This window comes from Phyllobates terribilis, unplaced genomic scaffold (genome assembly GCF_046119375.1).
Source record: "Phyllobates terribilis strain yellow unplaced genomic scaffold, ASM4611937v1 Scaffold_2__4_contigs__length_985480577, whole genome shotgun sequence".
NCBI classification, from domain to species: Eukaryota; Metazoa; Chordata; class Amphibia; order Anura; family Dendrobatidae; genus Phyllobates; species Phyllobates terribilis.
Genome location: NW_027362762.1, coordinates 855337172 through 855357697, shown reverse-complemented (window position 1 = coordinate 855357697; position 20526 = coordinate 855337172). Strand labels below are relative to the sequence as shown.

General features: G+C 39.3%; 1 protein-coding gene across 2 annotated transcripts in view; it reads right to left on the bottom strand.

Annotated features, from left to right (window-relative positions):
- Positions 1–2020: 2020 nt before the first annotated feature.
- TAOK1 (TAO kinase 1) overlaps positions 2021–20526 on the bottom strand; it is an 89101-nt gene continuing 70595 nt past the window's right edge. For both annotated transcript variants that reach the window (XM_073667939.1, XM_073667940.1), the window contains exons 11-21: positions 18164–18245; positions 17458–17625; positions 16718–16921; positions 15232–15366; positions 12443–12679; positions 12209–12337; positions 11203–11406; positions 10552–10791; positions 9642–9854; positions 8027–8209; positions 2021–6434 (exon numbers count right to left, since the gene is read on the bottom strand). In XM_073667939.1, coding sequence (XP_073524040.1) covers positions 5976–6434; positions 8027–8209; positions 9642–9854; positions 10552–10791; positions 11203–11406; positions 12209–12337; positions 12443–12679; positions 15232–15366; positions 16718–16921; positions 17458–17625; positions 18164–18245 — 2254 coding nt within the window. In that variant the 3' untranslated portion in view covers positions 2021–5975. The remainder of the gene's footprint in view (positions 6435–8026; positions 8210–9641; positions 9855–10551; positions 10792–11202; positions 11407–12208; positions 12338–12442; positions 12680–15231; positions 15367–16717; positions 16922–17457; positions 17626–18163; positions 18246–20526) is intronic.

Sequence of the window (20526 nt, the reverse complement as noted above, 5' to 3'; positions counted from 1 at the left end):
CCCTCATCATGGGTAAGAAACACTATCTTTAATTACTATACTCCATTTCACCTATTGGTCATGTTAACTTGGCTTCTATAATGCTAAGTGTTCGGCTTATACTATTTCAATGGGTGTTTATTTGCTGAGTGTTGTATTGTACATTGGATTTTGATGCTCCCTATTTTTTTCTCCTTGATAGACCCATATGCATATAATGGCAATTGTTACAATAAATATATATTTTTCAATAAACTAGGTTTTGACCTTACTGGTGGTTTATGGCTACTCTGTTGGTCTTTCTTGTAGATTACATTTGGAGTAATCCACTTCCTCACTATATTTAGTCTTTTTGATTTATATATTTGGGGGGTGGGAGGGACACGACGATGCTGTATTCTTGTTCCCGACCTAGATATTGATTGATTATGTGCTCTATGAATGTTTCAATATTAGCAATGCCAGCGTATGGCAGAATTGCTAAAACATTCAGCACACATGGCACAAGTATACTCCAAAATGGCATTTTCCTTCAGTTGTCCACTTCTGGAAAATTACCTTTAGGTGTGTTCAGAACACACACACAAAAAAAAGTATCTTAGCAAGTTTTTTAACTATTATTTTCATCGGTCAGCCTTGATTCTGGGGTTGTCAGCTCCATTTTTGGCTCTGTGCTCAACACAGAAAGGCATCGTCAGTGCCTTATATAAAGGGAGCTGGCTGACTGCTTATTGCAATAGCTAAGCCAGCCCCCTTCTTTATCTTACTCTAACCCTCAGCCGTGACAGTATTTTTGAGGGAACTGGACAACCCCTTTATTGACCTATAGAGGATACATATTTTTCCCCCAGAGTGTTTGATGTAATAAAGCTTGTTGCCAAGCACACTCCTGGTCAATAAACCGCAGCAAATCAAAAAAGCAAAGTAAAAACATAAAAATTACAAACTAAAGAGCTAATTCGGAGCAAGAAATCGAATACATAAAAACCCTTTGTGTAACTATCTAATCATCTGTCTGTGGATTCACACGGGCCATAATCTTACAACATGGACACATCTGCTTTTTTATTGGGTGAAATCGACAGCCAGCAGATTAGTCTATGATGTAAAAGAACGGCCCGTGGTAATTCAACCTAATACTGTTTGGCAGCTAAAAGTTTAAGACAATGAAAATGTACAACATTACGATTTCTTAAATTCTGTGTTTTTTTATATGCCTTTCTAAGACATGAGATTTTGTCGAAGGCACAAACAGTTTGGAGGGGACGCTAAAATAAGAATTAAAAAAAAAAAAAAGATGGTGAGTTTTTTGGTAATTTCTTGCTAAACTGAAATAACTAAAACATTGTGAAAGCCTTAAAATAAACACAAAAGTAAAAACCTAATAAATGTACAATTTATAAAACAAACTGCTAATCTGGGAAAATATGCGTAGGGTAAGAAAGGGGCAAGATTAGATTAATATGTTCGCATTAATAATGTTGTATGAAGGGAATGAGCCAACTACCCTGTGGGTAAAGCAGTGCCCTGCAAGCCATGTAATCACCAGTGTGACATTGCCTCTACACTTTGTAATGACATGCACCTATTTAGATTACTATTCCCATTGACTCAGGTTTCTAATTTGTTTCATAGTGTTTAATGGAGAGGGGCTGGATACTCTTGCTCTTGGGACCAGTGTGCTCCCAAGTGTTCAGCTCATAATGGACTATCAAACCAAAGTACTCAGTGTCCAAAACACTAACGGTATTTAATCTCAATGTGCAAAAATGTAAACTGTCCAGGAGGTTGAGGTGGTTTGAGTCAAGATCATTAAAGGCCCTCACTAGAGATGGGGGAATCAATTTGCAAGACTCTGGTCCATCAGCCAGGTCAGTAATCTATGACCGCTTGACGGGAGGGCCTCCGACTCTCCTTACATCCTGCCATTCAAAGGTCTTTTTATTTTTGATTAGCAGGACTGATGCACACATGACATCACACCAGCCCGGCTAATCATTAGGTTTACATGCTATTTATTCTGAGATGTTCCGATCCTCCCCAATATTCCTGTCCTGGCAGCAATAGTTTGCATTATTTTAACTAAAATAATTGATTTGGATTAAACCTTAATTTAGAAATAATTTTGGAACATATCCAAGTCTACAGTTGGCTATAAGCATTATTTTATCGTTGTCCGTTACGATCAATGTGTGAACCTGGCAAGCTCTGAGAAACCAGGATCTAACAGGCAGTGCCCCATCTTCTCCGATTATTTGAAAATTATTTTGCAACCAAATCACTTCCAAATCTACCCACAAACCCAGTTATAAATGTTGCGTTACTGGTTCTTTGAAAAGGTCTTGCTTTTTGCTAGAAAGGTTCTCTGATCATGACTAGCACAGAGTCCGGATGTCAGGTGTACACCGAAGGGGGAATTTAGGGTGAGAGGAGCTATTTAAATAAGAATTCTCCAAAAGGATACATGGCTACATAATGATTCCAATTATTTTTAAGTGAGCTGATCAGATCATTTAGTGTTATTGCTGGATCTACACAAAGGCCTGCCAACAAACAAAAGCTATTGAAATAAGTTATTAATGTTTGATAAAAAAATGTAGTGCAAAGAGTTTAAAAAAAAACAAAAGTTCAGAATTTGCTTTATACTAAAAGGGGTATTCCAATTATGAGGAGTCAGCAGAGAACATGTAGATTGGTGGTGGCCGACAGCCGGTACCCCCATCATCTTGCCAAAAAAAAGAGAACATGAATTGTTAAAGATTGTCCTTTAAATGATCAAAAGCAGGATGGGAAGGAAATGTCTATAGTGACAAGGCATTTATAATGACCCCTAAGGTTGCTGGTCTGGATTGTAAGGAGACCTTTCTTGTCACCTCCACCCCAGTACGGAGAACCCGTGTGATGGGTAATTTATCCTTGTACAAGGCTCACACATCTATAGTACACAGTAACTAGCTTACTCCAGCTCTCCGAATTTCTAGCCTGTAAATATTTACTATGTTAACGTTAAAGGTCTAAAGTACAAAGACCTAGACTTTCAGCTAAAACAGTGTTTTGAGAAGGTCATTTCCCTCACAAGTGTCACAAGCGCTCCAGATGAAAAGTCCAACTGTCCAGGATAAATTGCAGCAAATTCTTTAATAATTAATAAAATAGGATTCAAAAATAATAATAAAAAAAAATAGATTACACTGAAACAAGTTTTCTGTAGAGTATTTTTTTGGGCATGGAATTTAAAAAATCTGGCTTCTAAAAAAAAAAAAAATAATAATTTCCTCCCTATTCTCCAGGAATTGAAAAAGACTAAAGAAAATAGCAATGCATTCCTAATACCTTTAAATTAGCAAAACACTTTAGTACATGAAAATGTCCGCTATGTTGTTACACAGAGACGTCTCTTCGTATGTTAATTGGACAGGTGCTTGTGAGCATGTGCAGTAGGAAGCTCCGCTGCTGTGACCTGGAGACAGGCGACCATGCATGGTATAAGTTGTCTTCAGGTCACAGCAGCGGAGCTTCCTACTGCACATGCTCACAAGCACCGGTCCTAATATTTTAGGACTGGTTTTTGCCATTGTAACAAGGTGATGTCTATCATTGTCAGGTACTATAGCGATTTGCTCCCTGCACAAAACAAGTGTCAGATACTGATTAAAAATATTTAGGAACTTATTTAGTGATATTTTCTTTATTGATGTTTTTTATTCCCAGAGAATCCCTTTAAAGAGAACCTGTCTGCTTTAGTAAATACCTGCAAAAAAGATTACACGGTAACACTTTCCCCTTAGATCTCCATGTTTTCCACTTGACATGGGATCAGCTTGGCTGTGTGTTACCATTTCACTAGTCATGGAGCATACCAGAGCTCACTGACGTGTACCATGTCACACTGTGTATGGGAGCCCTATTAATAAGGGTAATATTAATAGTTTTGTCATTTAAACATTTTCATGAGTAACAGAGAAATGGCAAGTCACAATTATGCAAAAAGATGATTTAGCATTGCCATTTCACAGAGAATGTAAGGATTTAATAAAAAGCTCATCAGGAGAGAACAGTCAATATTTCGCTTTGCACATGAGCAATATGAACTCCATTTTCCCAATATAACAAATTAGATCCTTAGTATTAAAATGACTTATCGTGTGGCAAATGCTTGGGTTTTATGTGGTGAGAATCAGGAAACAAAAAAAGTTGACATTAAATTTTAGTAGAACAAAACATTCTGAACCTTGATATCACCTACATCCGGCTAGTAAAAGGAACATGGAGAAGCTAATATACTTCAGTGCAACATGTAAAAGTAGAATTATATCAAGAAACATCAGACCGGGACCCGGGACAAGGGCTTGTTCACACTACAGGGTTTCAGGTCAGTCATTTTTGGGGATTTAATTTTGTTGCAAGAAAAAGAAAGGTACATGGACCGGGAACACATCTTGGTGATCAGGCCCTAACTAAAGGAAAACACATGTTACATGCTCGACCTCTCATAGCCCATCTAACATACCTTATCTACACACCGAACCTCTTTACACTTTCTGTACTATCTACCTAAAGGTGGCCATACACTTCCGAAAGCGATTTGGCCGACTGCTATTCCTCCCAATACATAGCACCACTCAGCATAGCGTGCAAGTGTTCTCAATAAGCTGCTGCCGGACAATCTGCTGACGGACTGTGAACATAAAAATAAAAAAAAGAATGATTGGGCATATTGAAATACAACATGCTTGATCCTTTTCTCTCAAAATCTGCCATAAGAAGAGAGTCATCAGATACTGTGTATGGCCACCTTATGCTCCTACATACCCCCAAAGATCAGCAGGACTACATCTATACCACTGCCACAAATGATAGCACTTGAATAGATAAAATTAAACAGAATTCAATATGAAAAAAAAAAAAAGAACACACACTTGGCTCCCATACAGCTGTACAGGAGGCATGGCACCATGGCTGCTAAAATGGCAGCACAGATGTCGCTCCTCAGAAGTATGTCTGATATATCTATGGCATAAGGTAATAAAAAATACTACTGTGGCCACAGCAGGATATGCAACGTGTTCTGCTACACCGGGTCTCAGGCTTCTTAGAACGTGCAATTATGATGATACTTTGACACCTATTCGAGGACCACCGCCACCAAAAAATGCTTAGTAAACTACCAGCAAACATTGCTGACGTTATTATACCAAGCATGACATAGCAGCCCCTAACTACAGGCAGAAACTATTAGTCTGCGGGCATAAGTGCCATATCACAGCAAACCGGACTGACTGCACTTTACGATATACAGTACAAAGAAGTATGAGACCAGTGCGATGTAGCAGAATGTGAATGATGGAAAGAGCGCAAGTCTCTGCAGAAGAATGGATATGCCATCAGTAAGCTAGTGCTGTAAAAATCAGATTAAAAAATATCCTAGAAGCAGCGACAGATTAAAAAAAAATTTGGCCTAGTTAAATACTAATTTGACACTTTATTTAAAAAAAAAAAAAAAAAAAAAAAAAAAGGAAATGTTAAGGAAACCTAAAAGTAGTAACTGCTATGCTCCTTGTAATCTTATAGGATAGGATAGGATCACTGACTCCAGAGAGGAGGATTCACTTATCTCTTCAGTGGGAGAAGCCCAACCGGAGTGTAGTGATGACTGCGGAGAGCCAGGGAATGCTCCAAGTGCCCATGTAGACTCTACGTAGTCTGGGAGGTAAAACTATGTCCACTTTCAGTACAACCCACATGCTTTACTTTGCTTTTCCTTTCCGTCAAACAATTCCCTGATTAAAAAAAAAAAAACCCCAGCAGCCAATGCAATCATACTGCAGATTACACACATAAGTAACCCTGTACAAACGGATTAAAATACAGCATGTGTAGGAAGCCTTATTTTGGCAGCTGCTCAGTACCATTGAGAAAGCTGCTGTGAGGACATCTGTAGGCAGTTTGTGTTGAATGATCAAAAGGAATGGCCGTTTAGTTTTTTTTTCTTGCAGTTATGTATAAGACATGTGTGAACCATTGGATATCTGTGAAGTAACACTTGTGCTCCTGCTCATTCCCTGCTCTGTCCGTCCCCCAGAAGCTGTCCGCCTCAGAGCCTGGGGGCTGTTGCGGACCCCCATTGTACTGCCACGTGAGACACCTACAGACCCTGATGGATGACCCCATGGTTGGGGCCCACCTTGCATTGGGTGTCCCCAGGCTTGTGGTGGGCCTCCCATGGGGTGTCCCCAATGAGGTCCAGGGCCTCCAGTGGGATTGTGGGACCAGCCAGAAGCTCCCGGGTAGCTGTGGCTGAACGCCTCGGGGGAGAGATTAGAAAGTATCATGTTACTAAACCCTAGCCTCATGCTTTCAGAGTCAAAAGCTTCGATTTCCCGAGCTTGGCGTTCCAAAAGACTCCGTATTCGCTCTGTTCTCTCATTCTGAAGAGCCAGCATTTCCTCTTCTATCTGAAATAGAAGAATAAAATATTAATTTGACGTAGTTTTATAAAAAAAATATGTAGAGTTAGCACAAAGACACTTTAAAGATCAACCAAGACATAAAAAGTATCAATTGTTCAGAAAAATGATAACATTGCATAATGCAAACAAGACTACAGTCACACATCCGTGCGTTTCTATATGAGAGAATCGGAACGATTTTTTTCTCAAGTGTCATCCTAGTTTTATAAAAAATTTTCTCATTCTTTTTTTTTTTCACTGAAGCAGGTAGACTGTCTGAACCATTGACTCTTAAAAGATCAGTTAGAAACAGATGAAACTCAGTACAAAGTCGGTCTTCCATATTTTATCAATTTTATACAGGTCACTGTAGACTTTAATAGCAGAGTCTGAGCCACAAAACTGGATGAAAATAGGACATGCTCAGAGTCTAAAGGACCAGCGATATGGACCAGTATTTAAATCTGATGTGTGAATGCTCAGTGAAAAACTCTACGGGTCAGTGTGCTGTCCAAGAAACAAAATCGAACAACACTAGGACGTAACACACTGATGTGTGAATGTAGCAGAATACTGAGAAATTCATCCACCACAATAGTCTGAATCTGTGAGACAACAATCTGCAACAGGAACCTTCTTCCTTCTATCATGTAGGCAGTAAAACCTATTGAGGCTTGGATAAGCCATTTTACAGGTCTATGCGCGGTGACGTTATCAGAGATGGTGTTTTATAAAGCCCTGCATGGCAATATTCACACTTGTGGTGAGGGTTTCCCATGTTCTTCTTTTAGTATTATTGAGCACAAGTATAGTGCAGTGTGAAATGTTACCAAAACCTCACACAAACCCCAATTTACCACATCATTGTCAAGGGTGTCTGCCATGATCTGCTAGAAATTGTTGAAAAATAGCTCCTGGATCGCCCGCTGTCATGGCAGAAGCCGGACTACAGTCTGACAAGAGCTTAAAGCCCAAATAACAGCGGTATTCTAGTCAGTATTATCATCAGCGCATGTAAGCCAAGACTCTGCGCAAGTTCAATACAAGAAGAAATCTTTCCATTCGTTTTTCTTTCTGTAGGTTGCATTTCTTGGTATTGGATAAGACATAATGATGCAAAAGGCTGGCCAAAATCCCGACATGTGGGAAGTATTTTGGTCTCAGGCTAAGTTCACACATTGCATATTCGTTGCAGATTTTTTTTCCGCAGTGTATGAGTAGAAGAATCTGGCGCATTACATGAAAATTTTGTGCAGATTTTACACATAATTACATTAGGATTGAATTCCCACAAAGAATCAACATGTAGCGGATTTTTAAGTCTACAAAGCAGCTCAACTTAAAAGCACAGAAAATATCCGTAATTGTTAGGAGGCAAGTTGATGAATCTTTTCTTCTTAGCTGTATTATATTACACTGCAGATTTTATGCACACAAATCTGCAACCTGTGAACTTGGCCTTAAAATAAGTTACATTGTTTGTTTGTTTTTTGGGGGGGAGGGGGTATGGGTTTCACAATGAAAAAAAAACAAAAAACTTACTTATTGCTTTAGTACAGCAAAGGTTTTACAAAGGTCAGTATCTTTAAAGGACTTACTTTCTGCTCGAGAAGGGCTCTACGGAGGGAAACCCTTTGTTCCAGTTCACGTAACTCTCGATCATGTTGGGCCTCGGCTTGCATCTTAATCTTACTCTGATAAGCATTTAGTAGCTCCAGTTCTTGCTGCAGCTGCAACTTCAGAACCTGGCACTCTGCTTCCTGAGCCTCATCCAGGCGTAGCTGCAAGAAAAGGTAAATTATATAATTCACATCACATCTGTGCAATACGGGAAGGAAAACCACTAATATATATATATATATATGGGCATAGCAATGCCATACACATAGGCAAACTGAGCTAAGTAACCCGCAAATCTAGAGAGGACCGTCAGGGTCCGTGACCACAGGAAGACAAATACTTGTGCTACACCTAGAATTAGTCTGATATAGTAGTAGTGTGTTTTGTCTCCTTTACTGGTAAACTTGGCAACATGAAAGTTTGGTAAATGAAGGGACACAGCTAGTAAATACGAGTTCTACCGGTGCCCTTAAAAGGGATTGTCTCCTCCTCTTAAAATGGGTAAAATTACAAAGTGCTTGTAAAAACAAGCAACTTTGCAACTTACAGGTTATTAAAAATCCTCTCTGGTCTCAAGAATAGAGGGACTTATAATGTTTTAGTTTACTGCTTGCTCCCTAGCTTATCACCACCTCTGCAGTCCATCAATGGTGGCCAGTCTCCAAGGCAAAGAGTGCAGCGCTTGCAAGTTATTTGCTGGATCTGCAGCAAAGGAGAGCGCCCCACACATGCCCAAGAGAGCACCCCACCCGTGCCCAAGAGAGCGCCCCACCCTCTGGTCAGAACTGTAAGTTATCAGGAGTGCACCTACCACCACAACCCCACAGCAAGCAGGGAGCTGGAAGGATGGGGAGCAGAGCGCTCCTGAAGACAGAAAAGGAGAAGAATTCTTTAATCAAATGCAGAAGCGATCAGATAATGGGATAAAAGCGACACAAAAATGTGCTCCTATATACACATGCTTGAATCACCTTGTATCATCTGTACAGTAAGAGAAAGTGCGTCACATACATGATCTAATTTGTCCAATAGCGCTAACAAGAAGATAAAAAAAGTTCATAAAGGGTTCCTGTGTCCCCCAATGATGAAGGGTTACACTAGCAGAGGCAGCCACACCACTGTTCCCCACACCTGAGAACGGACAAAGAGGAGATACGTCAGCTGCGCACATAGGGTGGGTAAACTGCAAAACTCCTCCTGTATTTTATGAGTGAAAAATTTATGATACAAAGCAACGCTCCCCGCTGGATTATAGGTGAGTGGCTGTTCATCAATATTTTGCAACTGTGTTGCCTCCACCATTCTGCATTATATATTGTTACCAGGTATTGGTAATTATGTCGTTTTCTGTTATATTTTTCTGAATTAGGTATCCTTTTCAGTGGATTGTGAACAGTTCACTTGGTATTACAGTACCAGAATTGTGGAAAAGATGTTATGCAGCATGTCAACTCAAACCTGCACTAAAATTGCAAATAAATTCTGAGAGTGTAGCTGACGAGTATTTTCTACGGTGGGAGTTCTGCAGCAGATAAGTCTGGTGTGCACATACCCTTCCATCTGACTGTAGTGAGTACATTTCAGATGACTTACTGCTTGTGTAGATAACATCTCATTAATGCTGTGGTCATACTGCTCAGCTAGTATTGCCAGTTTACGGGTTTGCTCTTCTTTCAGTCGCTTGAGAACGGCTTTATGTTCATTCTTTGGTGTGGTCTCCAAAAGGTGATTCCGCAAAGCTTTATACTGCCGCGTCTGAATCTTGCAAGTGTCCTGGAACTGCTTCTTGATCTGGAGCTCTTTAGACTGATCAAAACGGTGCAGAAAAAAAAAAAAGTCAAAGACACCTTAGATGCAATCATGAAATTTCTACATGAAGTCACTATTACTACTAGTTTACTGTATGGATAGCTGATGATCCATGGATGATGCTAACGAACGGCAGTGTATACATCTGTAGGTTATGGGTGAAATTATCTATTAAGATACTAACCACACAATTAAAAAGGTAATTCTACCAAAGACATTTATACCCACAAGATAAACCATAATTAGCCCACGTTATGATTTGCACTGCTATATTCATGGGTGGCTCAGTGATTAACACTATTTGCTTTTAAGCGCTGGGGTCCTGAGTTCAAATCCCACCAACAACAACATCTGCAAGGAGTTTGTATGAGTTTCCTCCCACACTCCTGATAGAGAATATAGACTGTGAGCCCCAGTGGGGACAGTGATGTCTGGAAAGCGCTGTGGAATTAATGGCGCTATGAAAGTAAGAAGAAGAATAATAATAATATTTAAAAGCGCAATCTGCTATGCAGTGTAGTTAGAAAGACTATTTCTATGCACACTCCTGTATTTTTCTATATGAACACTTTAAACAAATTGCAAACTTTATCAATATGTAATTGTATGGGCTTTGTTAGTTTTTCCTGGGTATCACGCCATCGTTCTAAAAGCACAGTTACTGCACATAGAAATAATAAGCCATAGTCGTTACCTTGAGGCTCTTGGGCTGTTGTCGGACCTCCATGACATGTTTGCGTCTTAACTCCCGCTCTCTCCGCTTATTGTACTCTAGCTGATTCGTGAGCTCGGTCTGGTGTTGCAGCTTTATGAGCTCACATCTCATCCTCTGTATAGTGTTTAGATGACGAAACTCTAATTCTTGCATTGACTCATGCTGTCTTAAAAGCATGGCGTGTTCAAGATCCTTTTGTGTCTGTCTCTTATTTAGCTCCTAGTGGGAAAAAGAAAGCTTTCCATAAAAAAATGAAAAACTTTAGTTGTACCAAAAAACTCTGCAAACGGTTTGTATTTTGTCAAATAAAGATATTAGTTAAGTACAGCTCATGTACCTAGGCAAACTGGATGGAAGTATTGCAAATACTCTAAGATTTTAACAACCTTATGTTCCCTATACGACTAAAGAATCCAAAAAGGAGAGTTTCCTCCTGTCACACGTTTGTCCCACTGAAGGCTATGGGCGCATCACAGAAAATGTTTTCACAGTATTATCTGGTATAGATAAAGTTCTTATCAATGGAGATTGATAAGAGAAAATATGAAAATGGTTTGAGGGTAAAACATAACCAGTTTCAAGCTAAAGTAAAAAAAAGTGTAACAATATGCAATACAGCCGCTATCATACCTCTCTGACCAAATCCTGCTCAAGGTTATGTCTACTGAGTAACATCCGCCTCTTGAAACGGCGGCACTCTAGCTCTAGGTATTGCCTTTGTCGGCGCAGGAGATTGGCTTCTTCTTCAGCCTGGTAATGCTGGAAATTTTCCTTTTGCTTTGACAGCCACTCTTGTTTCTCTTTCTTCGGAGTACTCTGGTTTTCACTTAACTCCTGTGGAGGAAAACACAAAAAAGACTTTATTAAGATTGAATACAAAAATTGGGAAGGAAGGGGGGCATTTATTAATCTATTTGTTACTTTGATCTTTTAAAAAATCTAATTTTCAAACAAGCCATGTTCACATGCACTAGAATTTCTGAACTTTCAATCTGATCTCCATTGAGAAAAAAAAAATTAGAGAAAAGTGGACAGGGTACAACAGAGGTGGTCAGGCTACTACTGACCAGACGTTACATTTAAGTAAGAAAATGGCAAGGGATTCAGATAAAACATAGATTGAAGAGCCAGTGTTGGCCAGCTTCTCACCGCTCTGTTTCAGTTGATTGACAGGTCTCTCTCCATGTACATATAAGGAACGCTGCAGAAAAAAACATCATACCTGGCTGCAATTGTGCTAGAGCAGCATGAATCGAGTGACAGGTTCCCTTTAACTTTTGAACAGGTGTATATTTGCATCATTGTGCCACTTTCTGGCTTGATAATCTATATAATCTATCTCTATATATGATGTGGTGTGCTAAAATAACAAAAATAGCTATTCTTACAGTCCTGAAAAATTAAAAGCGTTTTCTGGGGTTTTGATATTGATGGCTATCCTCAGAATAACCAGGCATAGCAGACTGAGGTCCAGCACCTGACACCCCCTCTAAAAGTCTCCTTGATTGTTTAAGGAGCTGTCTATTTTGCAGTTGCTGTACCTAGCACTGTAACTTATTCCCATTTAAGTCACTTAACAGTGGGAAGCTGGCCTTTGGTGACTGACATAATTTACTATAGGTTGTCTATGTTTTACCTCTTTCAATTGTTCCTTTCGCAATTTATACTCCCTCTTCTGTGACTCCAAAAAGCTATGCAGTTCTTTCTTTTGTTGTGCCTGAATGTGCTGCTGAAATTTCTTCTCTTCATTGGCCATCAGCTTCAACTGTTGAAAGAAAGTTCATTAGATTGGTAATTACCTATCCACTGCCATTAGCAACTGGCATAGGGTGTATAAAACTAGGTAATACTAACGTAATGGCAGCCTCACCTCTTTATCCATGGCTGCCTGGTGTTTCTTTACAAGTTTTTCCATTTCTGCTGCAAAGGTGTTGCGCTGAGTCTCTAGATCTTTGTCGAGCCTGAGCCGATGCTCATCCATCTCCGCCTTCAGCTTGTTCTCCAGTGCCATCAGTTGCTTTTGATGTTGCCGCCTCATGCGCTTGTAGCCAGACATCTGTTCCCGCAGCTCAGAGTCTTGCTCATGTTCCTGGATTTGCCTCGTCACCTGTAACGATGATACGTGAACTTACCAAATTATTGCGAAAACCTGATTTAGTTATATTCAGTTTGATGATTTATTGTATGGTTTTCTGCTTACTGACCACAAAAAGGATCTCTCTAAAATGCAATGACTAACTTCTGTTTAGATGGTTTTTTAAAATAAATATGGCTTAAAACACGTATTGGCATCTGTCGCATAACCATGGCAGATCACTAGGATACGCCATCTCTTTATGATCACACAGATCTAACCACAGGGACCTCCACCAAACTCAGAATGAAATTTAGCACCTTGCTCCCTTTTAAGTTTTCTCCGCCCAGGGGATTGGAGAACTGCACCAAGACCCCATTCACTTTAATAGGACTATGCTGCAGTTAGTGGATGCACAGGGAAAAACTGGGAGGGAGACGCAGCACTGATTTAGTCCCCTTCATTCTCAAGATCACTTGGGCTCCTACACATGATAAAGTCATTGCATAACCTAATGTTATGCTATTCCTTTATATGATGAGAATCCCTTACTTAACCCCTTTCATGATTCTGCCAATTTTTGATTTTTTGAGCCTTCCTTGTTTCCTCCCCTTTTTGCAAGAACAATAACTTAATTTTTACGCCGTATGAGGTCTTGTTTTTCTGTCATTATTTACTTTACAATATAATTTACTGAAAGACAGAACAAAAACAAAAAATATGACAGGGCAACGTGATTCTCCAGATAAGTGCGATTACGGTGATCACAAATTTAAAGCTTTTTTGTTTTATTTTAGTAGTTAAAAAGTCAGTGACAAAAACTGGTGTATATGTGCAGACAAGAAAGCAATGTGAAGGTAAGTAGCTATTAACCATGTCTTGCTGTGTTGCTAGAAGAACTGTTTTAGGAAGAAAATGCAACAGTCTATAACAGGGCTGACTACACAGTGAGGGTGCCATCATCCATACCACTGCACCTTTACTGACAGCGGCAGGCAGTCAGTCAAGATGTCGGCGATGACAGCGGACTCCCTGCATAGTGACTAAACACACCCTGCACCGCCCCAATGACTGGAAGCGAGCGGCTGCAGGGAGAACGCAAGTTCATTTTCTCCATATAGCCGCTTTTCCATTAACACAGGAAAACATGGCTAAAATGTTATATACCTTCAGATTAACACTATATCAGCTGATAAATATTGTTTTTTATAGCCAACTTTGTAAAAAAAAATATTGGTTTGTGTCGCCATGTTTTGAGACTCATAACTATTTTTCTGTAAATGAACCTAGGTGAGTGTTTTTTTTTGTTTGTTTTTTTAGGTTGAAAAAAAAACAGTAATTTTGTAGATTTGATTCTTTGGGGATGGGTGGGGGGCATTTACCGTACAGTTTAAATATTTTAAACTTTTTTTAGGTTTTCGAAACTTTTTTTTTTTTAATTTCCACTTTATTTTTAGATCTACATACATATTTGCTATTTAACTATATATTGCAAAACTACATTATTGCAGTATATAGTTAAATAGACGTTCTCCTTTGAAGCAGACCACAGGCTGCACTCCATAGGATGACAAATATGTAATCCACAGGGGGCTTTCAAGCAATTTTGCCATTCTTTTTTGGGTTTTGATTTTAGGACTTTGACTTTATGTTCAAAATGACCATGTTCATTTATTCTATGGGTCAGTATAGTTATGGTGATAGAAAAAGAAAAACTGTATAAATTTTGTATGAAAAACTTTAGTCTTCTTCAGTGGCCATATTCTGAGAGCAGTTCCTTTTTTTTTTTACATCAGTTGAACGGCATGGCTAGTTTTTTTGCACCATTTTGGGGTCCATATGACTTTCTAATCTCTCTTTATTTGGGAGGTGATGTGTTCAAAAACCAGTGATTCTGCCCTTATGATTTTATTTCCATTTTGGTGTTGAAAGCATGGGATAAATATTTTATATATTTAGATGGGAAAGTTAGACAAGCCATGATACCAAATATTTTAATATTGTTTAGATTTTGCAATCCGCATTGGGGGGGGGGGGTGGAGTGTCATTTAAACTTTTCTATTTAATAATTTTTACATTTTACATTAATTTGTCCCTGCGGTCGCCTATAGAATTTACTGCAATAATATAGCATTGCATTGGTAAACTTACACGCTTCATTGGAATACTAACATGGCAGAAATAAGGGCACCCAGTAGCCATGGCAATTTATTGGCACCTTATGATCAAGTTGGTCAATAGGGTGAGGCGGCAGACTCTTAAATACTGCTGTCATTCAATGAATGCATAGTTGTACAGTGCACTTTGCCAAAAGGGTTAAATTCATCTACATAGGTTTCCTAAGGCACATCAGTGTAAATATATTGTTCATAGAGATGAATTTGAATTTGTGATTACCATGAGTCGCTGCATGCTAAACACTTGGACCCATTATAAAACAGAGTAAAGCACAACAATTCCCTTTATGCAGAGTGGTACAATACCAGTACGTGCATTGCTGTCCAGCATCACAGCCCAATGATTTCCTGCAGATCAACCACAAAGAAAAAAATAAAAAAAAAGAAGAACAGCGAAGTAAAACATACCAGCGAGGCCGTGCGTATGGTGGCAAAGTGCTCTCGGTTCCGATAATGAGATTTGTGGCGAGAAACCTGGGGTGGAGACTGTGGTTCTGATGGCCGTGTTCTGGATTCAGATTCCTCCGGGTAATTTTCTTCCTCCTGATGATTTAAAAAAAATCTAAGTATATACTCTGAAACTTAAAAGTCTATCACAAGTGGAGTGTCTTTATACCAAGTACAATATTATTGCTTAAAACAAAAAAAACAAACAAACCCAAACTTGTGATTTGGCACCTATTGAAGCCGACAGGGTCGTGCGGTATGTTTCTTATTCCTATGGACCCCTAGCATGCAGCATCAGGTGCCACCATATGCCAGCACACTGCCTCCAGTCCAAAGTACAGAGCCACGGGGACTTCAGGAAGCCTTTAGCTTTGTAGCATTTTGATGGTGTTTCTTCTGCATTATAGTAGTAACGATATTTTCACAAGATCCATGCTCAATATTCGGATAAGAACTTTGTCAGCCGAAAACCGTTCTTATAAACTATTTACATAGGGGCTGATTCATTAAGACTGATGTTTTTCACTCCGGCCTTAACGAAGGGTTTGCTGGGGGACGGTGCACTGAATTCATAAAGGCGCATGCTCCTTAACGAATTCAGCATATCATTTTGGTGGCATGCACCTCACCAGAAATGCTAGTCAGGGACTGGAGTAACATTTCTGATGTACTAAATGCCCCCACAATGAATTTCACGGACGGGCGCAGCCACACCCCGTCCCATTCACAGTTCCGCCTATTTTGTCGGAGCGGCTTTAAACTTGCAGGACAACGAAAAGTCGCTTATTTCTTGAGCAACCTCGCATTGCACAAGAATTTAGCAACTTTTCAACACATTTTACACCAGTTTTCTGACATAAAAGCTTTGATGGATCAGCCCTTATAGTCGTGTAGGGGATATAACCACTATAATAATCGCAACTCTAGTGTTCTGATTGCTGTGACCATTCTGAAGAAATTGAGTTTACCCAAATATGCCAATTAGGGAGCTTGGTTCCACCCACTTGTTTTGCATATCCACGCCTCACTCACTGGTGATTGACAGTGCAGGTAAGTGTTGTCAATCAGCAGCGAGGGGGGCAGGGACATGCAAGATCAGTGGCTGGAAGCGAGCAGCAGCTAATTTACCGCTTGATTAAACTTTATTAGCAGCAGAATGGAGGCCGTGATCAGAACACGAAATGTACGATTTTTATAGGGGATATTGTCACCTATATGGCTCAGTTTAGGTTGATAGACACCCTAAAACTCATACAGTTATAACCTGAAATTTAGTCATTAAAATTATATTATTTAAAAACAAAAGACAAATCTGAAAACTTGCAACATGAAGCATAAAGAGAATGGGTCCTTTTTCCCACTATTACAAAGGCATCACCCATAAGTAAATAAATGAATAATGAAAAATAAAGCCATATATCTGTGTATAAAATAAAAACAAACTTACTGGTTTTAAATGAATGACAGAGCTGTTTGACATTACGGTGTGATCTCCTTCCATCATGTCCAATTCACTCTTGTCATCTGAGGCATCTGGAAGACTATTCACACTACTACTTTGGCTACTGGCACTAATAGACATGCTTGGGATAGATTGGTTACTGCCGATGCTGTTTACAGTTCCTGTTCGGCCAACGCCATGCTCTTGCTCCTTAAAAAAAAAAAGAAAAAAAAAAAAGAATTACTTGATATAAAATTTTAGACCAAACAAATCCTTCGCCACATATTTTATGATTAGCAAAATAAGAGTTATTGTAAGAGTTTCTCATCCTAAATACTAGTTTGTGTGGTTTCATTGGGTGTGAGAGAAGTGGGGCCAAAAAAACCCCACAATTTTAATAGCATGCATCTTTTCAAAAAGTTAATGGACTATAAAGTAAGGTGAAAAATATATCGGATTGTATTACATATACAAGCCACAAAGGGGCTTAAAGAGGATGTTTATAGTTTAGGCTCCCACTGTCCAATTAGTGCGTATGGAAGTTATAGACGTGCTCCTGCTTTAGCCATACTGGACAGCCACTAACCAAGTATAACATGATCACTCATCTATAGCAATGGACATCAGTTCTGCTGCAGCAGCCACATCAGGAGGAATGACTGGCTGCCAGTGATGGCAACTGATCATGGAGGATTACAAAATAAATAACCTTTTCACATTTTAAGCGACGGAATTGAGGATCATACCTCCTCCTCTTCTTGAGTTTCCACAGCGGGACCATTATGGGCCTCCTGGAAAAGCAGCTTTTTCATTTTACGGTACTGTAGGTTATCCAGCTCTCTGACTGCATCCTTTGTCCTCTGGATCAGGTCAATTAACACTGTTTCTGGTCGCTCACGCAAGACAAACATGTGCTGCAATATTATAAAGCATATTAAATCCATTAAGTTATGACCTCAAAATGGAAAGTTTATGCAACAATACACTAAAAGTAAACAGATCAAAACCGATGGTACAACAAAATAAGTTAAAACTTACACTACTGAATTATCACCCAAGAGAAAACCATAGATCTGTCGCAGTTCTTTAGAACATTACCAAAACAAAAGGGCCTGTGACTCACATTACAGTCATTCTCTGGGCCTTAAGGTGGTCATACACTATATTTCTAAAGCTGTCATCCAAGCAATAGTCCTAATGAACTCCCCCCCGTACACATGCATGCTCAGTTCGGCCGAGCACGCATATACTTCTGATGGGGGAACAGGGAATAAGTGTCTGCCAGACAGCTCTGGTGGGAGCTTAGAGAGAACACATTTTCAGTCATTTTGAAATCAACATTGTTACAATGTAGGAAAACCATGATTAGGTTTGTAAATTCTAATACAGAACTTGACTGTGTGTGGCGATTGCCGGGATTCTCTTTAAACTCCAAGAAAAAGAAGCACTCACCTTAAGCAGCTCATCTGACGTTGGTCGATCTTGAGGAATTTTCTGGAGACATGAATCTGCAAAGTTTCGAAAGTAGTCAGACCTGCGGAAGGAATAAGAAAACATGTCGTCACAGAGGTGGTTTCTAACACTTAACATGAATTGGATTTTTTAAAAGACCAAAAATATATATATTTTTTTAAAAATACCATTTAACTATAGTCCCAGCTCAAACTAAGAGCACTGGGAAGGATGAAGGAAGGAAAAGAGAATACTTCCATAAGAACTTATGACTGTTAGGTTGTTATAAGTGTAGTTTACAAGTAATGTAACCTCTGCATGTGTGAGGAAAAGTCTTCTGTACACCAGGGTTTAGAAAAGATTGACACCTGTGCAAAACACTGTATATCACACATTATGTGAAATGATAGCAGCTACAGAGCAAAATAGAAGTCATTAAAAGTGTGAGACGCTCAGCAGATAAGTCCAGGTAAAACTCAGTTTAGAAGTGTGGTGTTAGAGGTGTTTTCCCACAAACAAGGGTTAATTTTTATCAATAGATCTTGGAATAATAATAATTTCCACAATTGGATGTGTTTAAATAAAATGTTCCTGTGCTGAGATAATAAATGTGCCCCTGCTATGTACTGTGTAATGGCCGTGTCTGACCGTGCAGGAACATGGTCTGATCATACCACATCTCCTGGGCAGGGGAGAAAGAAAAAGAGAGTATACAGACAGGACAGCATGGGATCACAGCTGAATCTTTCTTTGAAGTAAAACATTGATTAAAAACAGGCAGTGAAATATTTTACCTCACAAAAAGAATCAGTTGTGATCACCTGCTGTAATGTTTGTATACTCTTTTGATTCACCCCATAATAATATATATATTTCAATTCAATATTGGTATAACGACCTATTGCCTTTAAAACCTCGTGAATTCTTAGGTACACCTTAGGCTACATTTACACATCCATGTGACACGTTCTAGTGCTGTCCGTTTCTTTCTCATATGGCACACTGACCCATAAAGTTTCACAGAGCCATACACACTTACAGGGGTATTCCCATCTCCAAGATCCTATCCCAATATGTAGTAAGTGTAATAATAATAATAATATTAGCAAATACCTCCAATTAGAAATGTAGTACAGTATTTTTGATTCGCTATGCCACTTACTTCATGTGTAGGCAATACAGGACCTTAGGTATCCATGGTTATGACCTCTAGCAGCTAGCTGTCACTATCAGTGGACGTAACCATGGATACCTAAGGTCCTGCAATGCCTGCACATGAGGAAAGAGACATAGTGAATCAAAAATGCTACACTACATTTCTAATTGGAGGCATTTGCTAATATTATTATTACTACACCTACTACATATTGGGATAGGATCTTGGAGATGGGAATACCCCTTTACATTTTAAAAATGGGTGTCTCTGGTCCAGGAGGCTCCGAGCATGTCTTATGCTGATCAAATTTTGCAAATGAAATGTGGCACTTAAAGTCTATGGGGATAAGCGAGACATGGATGAAACTAGGAAGACATACCATAAATTGTATTTCATCCTTAATTACCTGACACATTGTTGAGAGTCAACGGAATGAAAAAAGTTCAGACAGCCTATCTGCTTCAGTGAAAAATGGGGATGAGGAAAAAAAACAGATGCAACTAGAATGACACGAGAAAGGAAAAAAAAACACAAAAAACAGTCTGTTTCTCTTAGATGGAAATACCCACACGGATGTGTGAATGTAGCCTTATGCACAATTTTTTAAGAAACTCAGCAAACAGGTGGTTCCAAACATTTTGGAGACTAACCACATATTTTCTGTAGATGTACACCTCTACAAGTCCTTCTATTTCTTCATATAATCCCAGACTGCATGATGTTAAGATCAGGGCTCTATGGGGACTATATCATTACTTCCAGGATTTTGTTCTCGTTTTAGGTCACAGATCCTAAACCATGACAACACTGAGCAAAGCAACATGGAACAGGGAAGTTATACTGCATCATCAAGGTCTCTCCCAGAGAAAGATTTCAAAGCATACTGGGGTTTCAAGACGTGACGTTGAAGCTCTTTTGAAGGAGCACAAAGAATTGGGCTATGTTGAGGACAGTAGACATTGGAAACTTTACTGCAGCATATGAAAGACACATTATGTTTACTTCCCTTGAAAATGAGAATATGTCCAGCAGTGCCATCATCTCAGAACTAACAGCAGCCAGGGGGACCCAGGTATACCCATCTACTTTTCAGAAAAGTCTGGCTACAAGAGGTCTTTATGGAAAAATTGCAGACAAAAAACATACCTTTGACATGAAAACAAGATGAAGTGACTCAACTAAGCATGAAAACATAAGGACTAGTGTA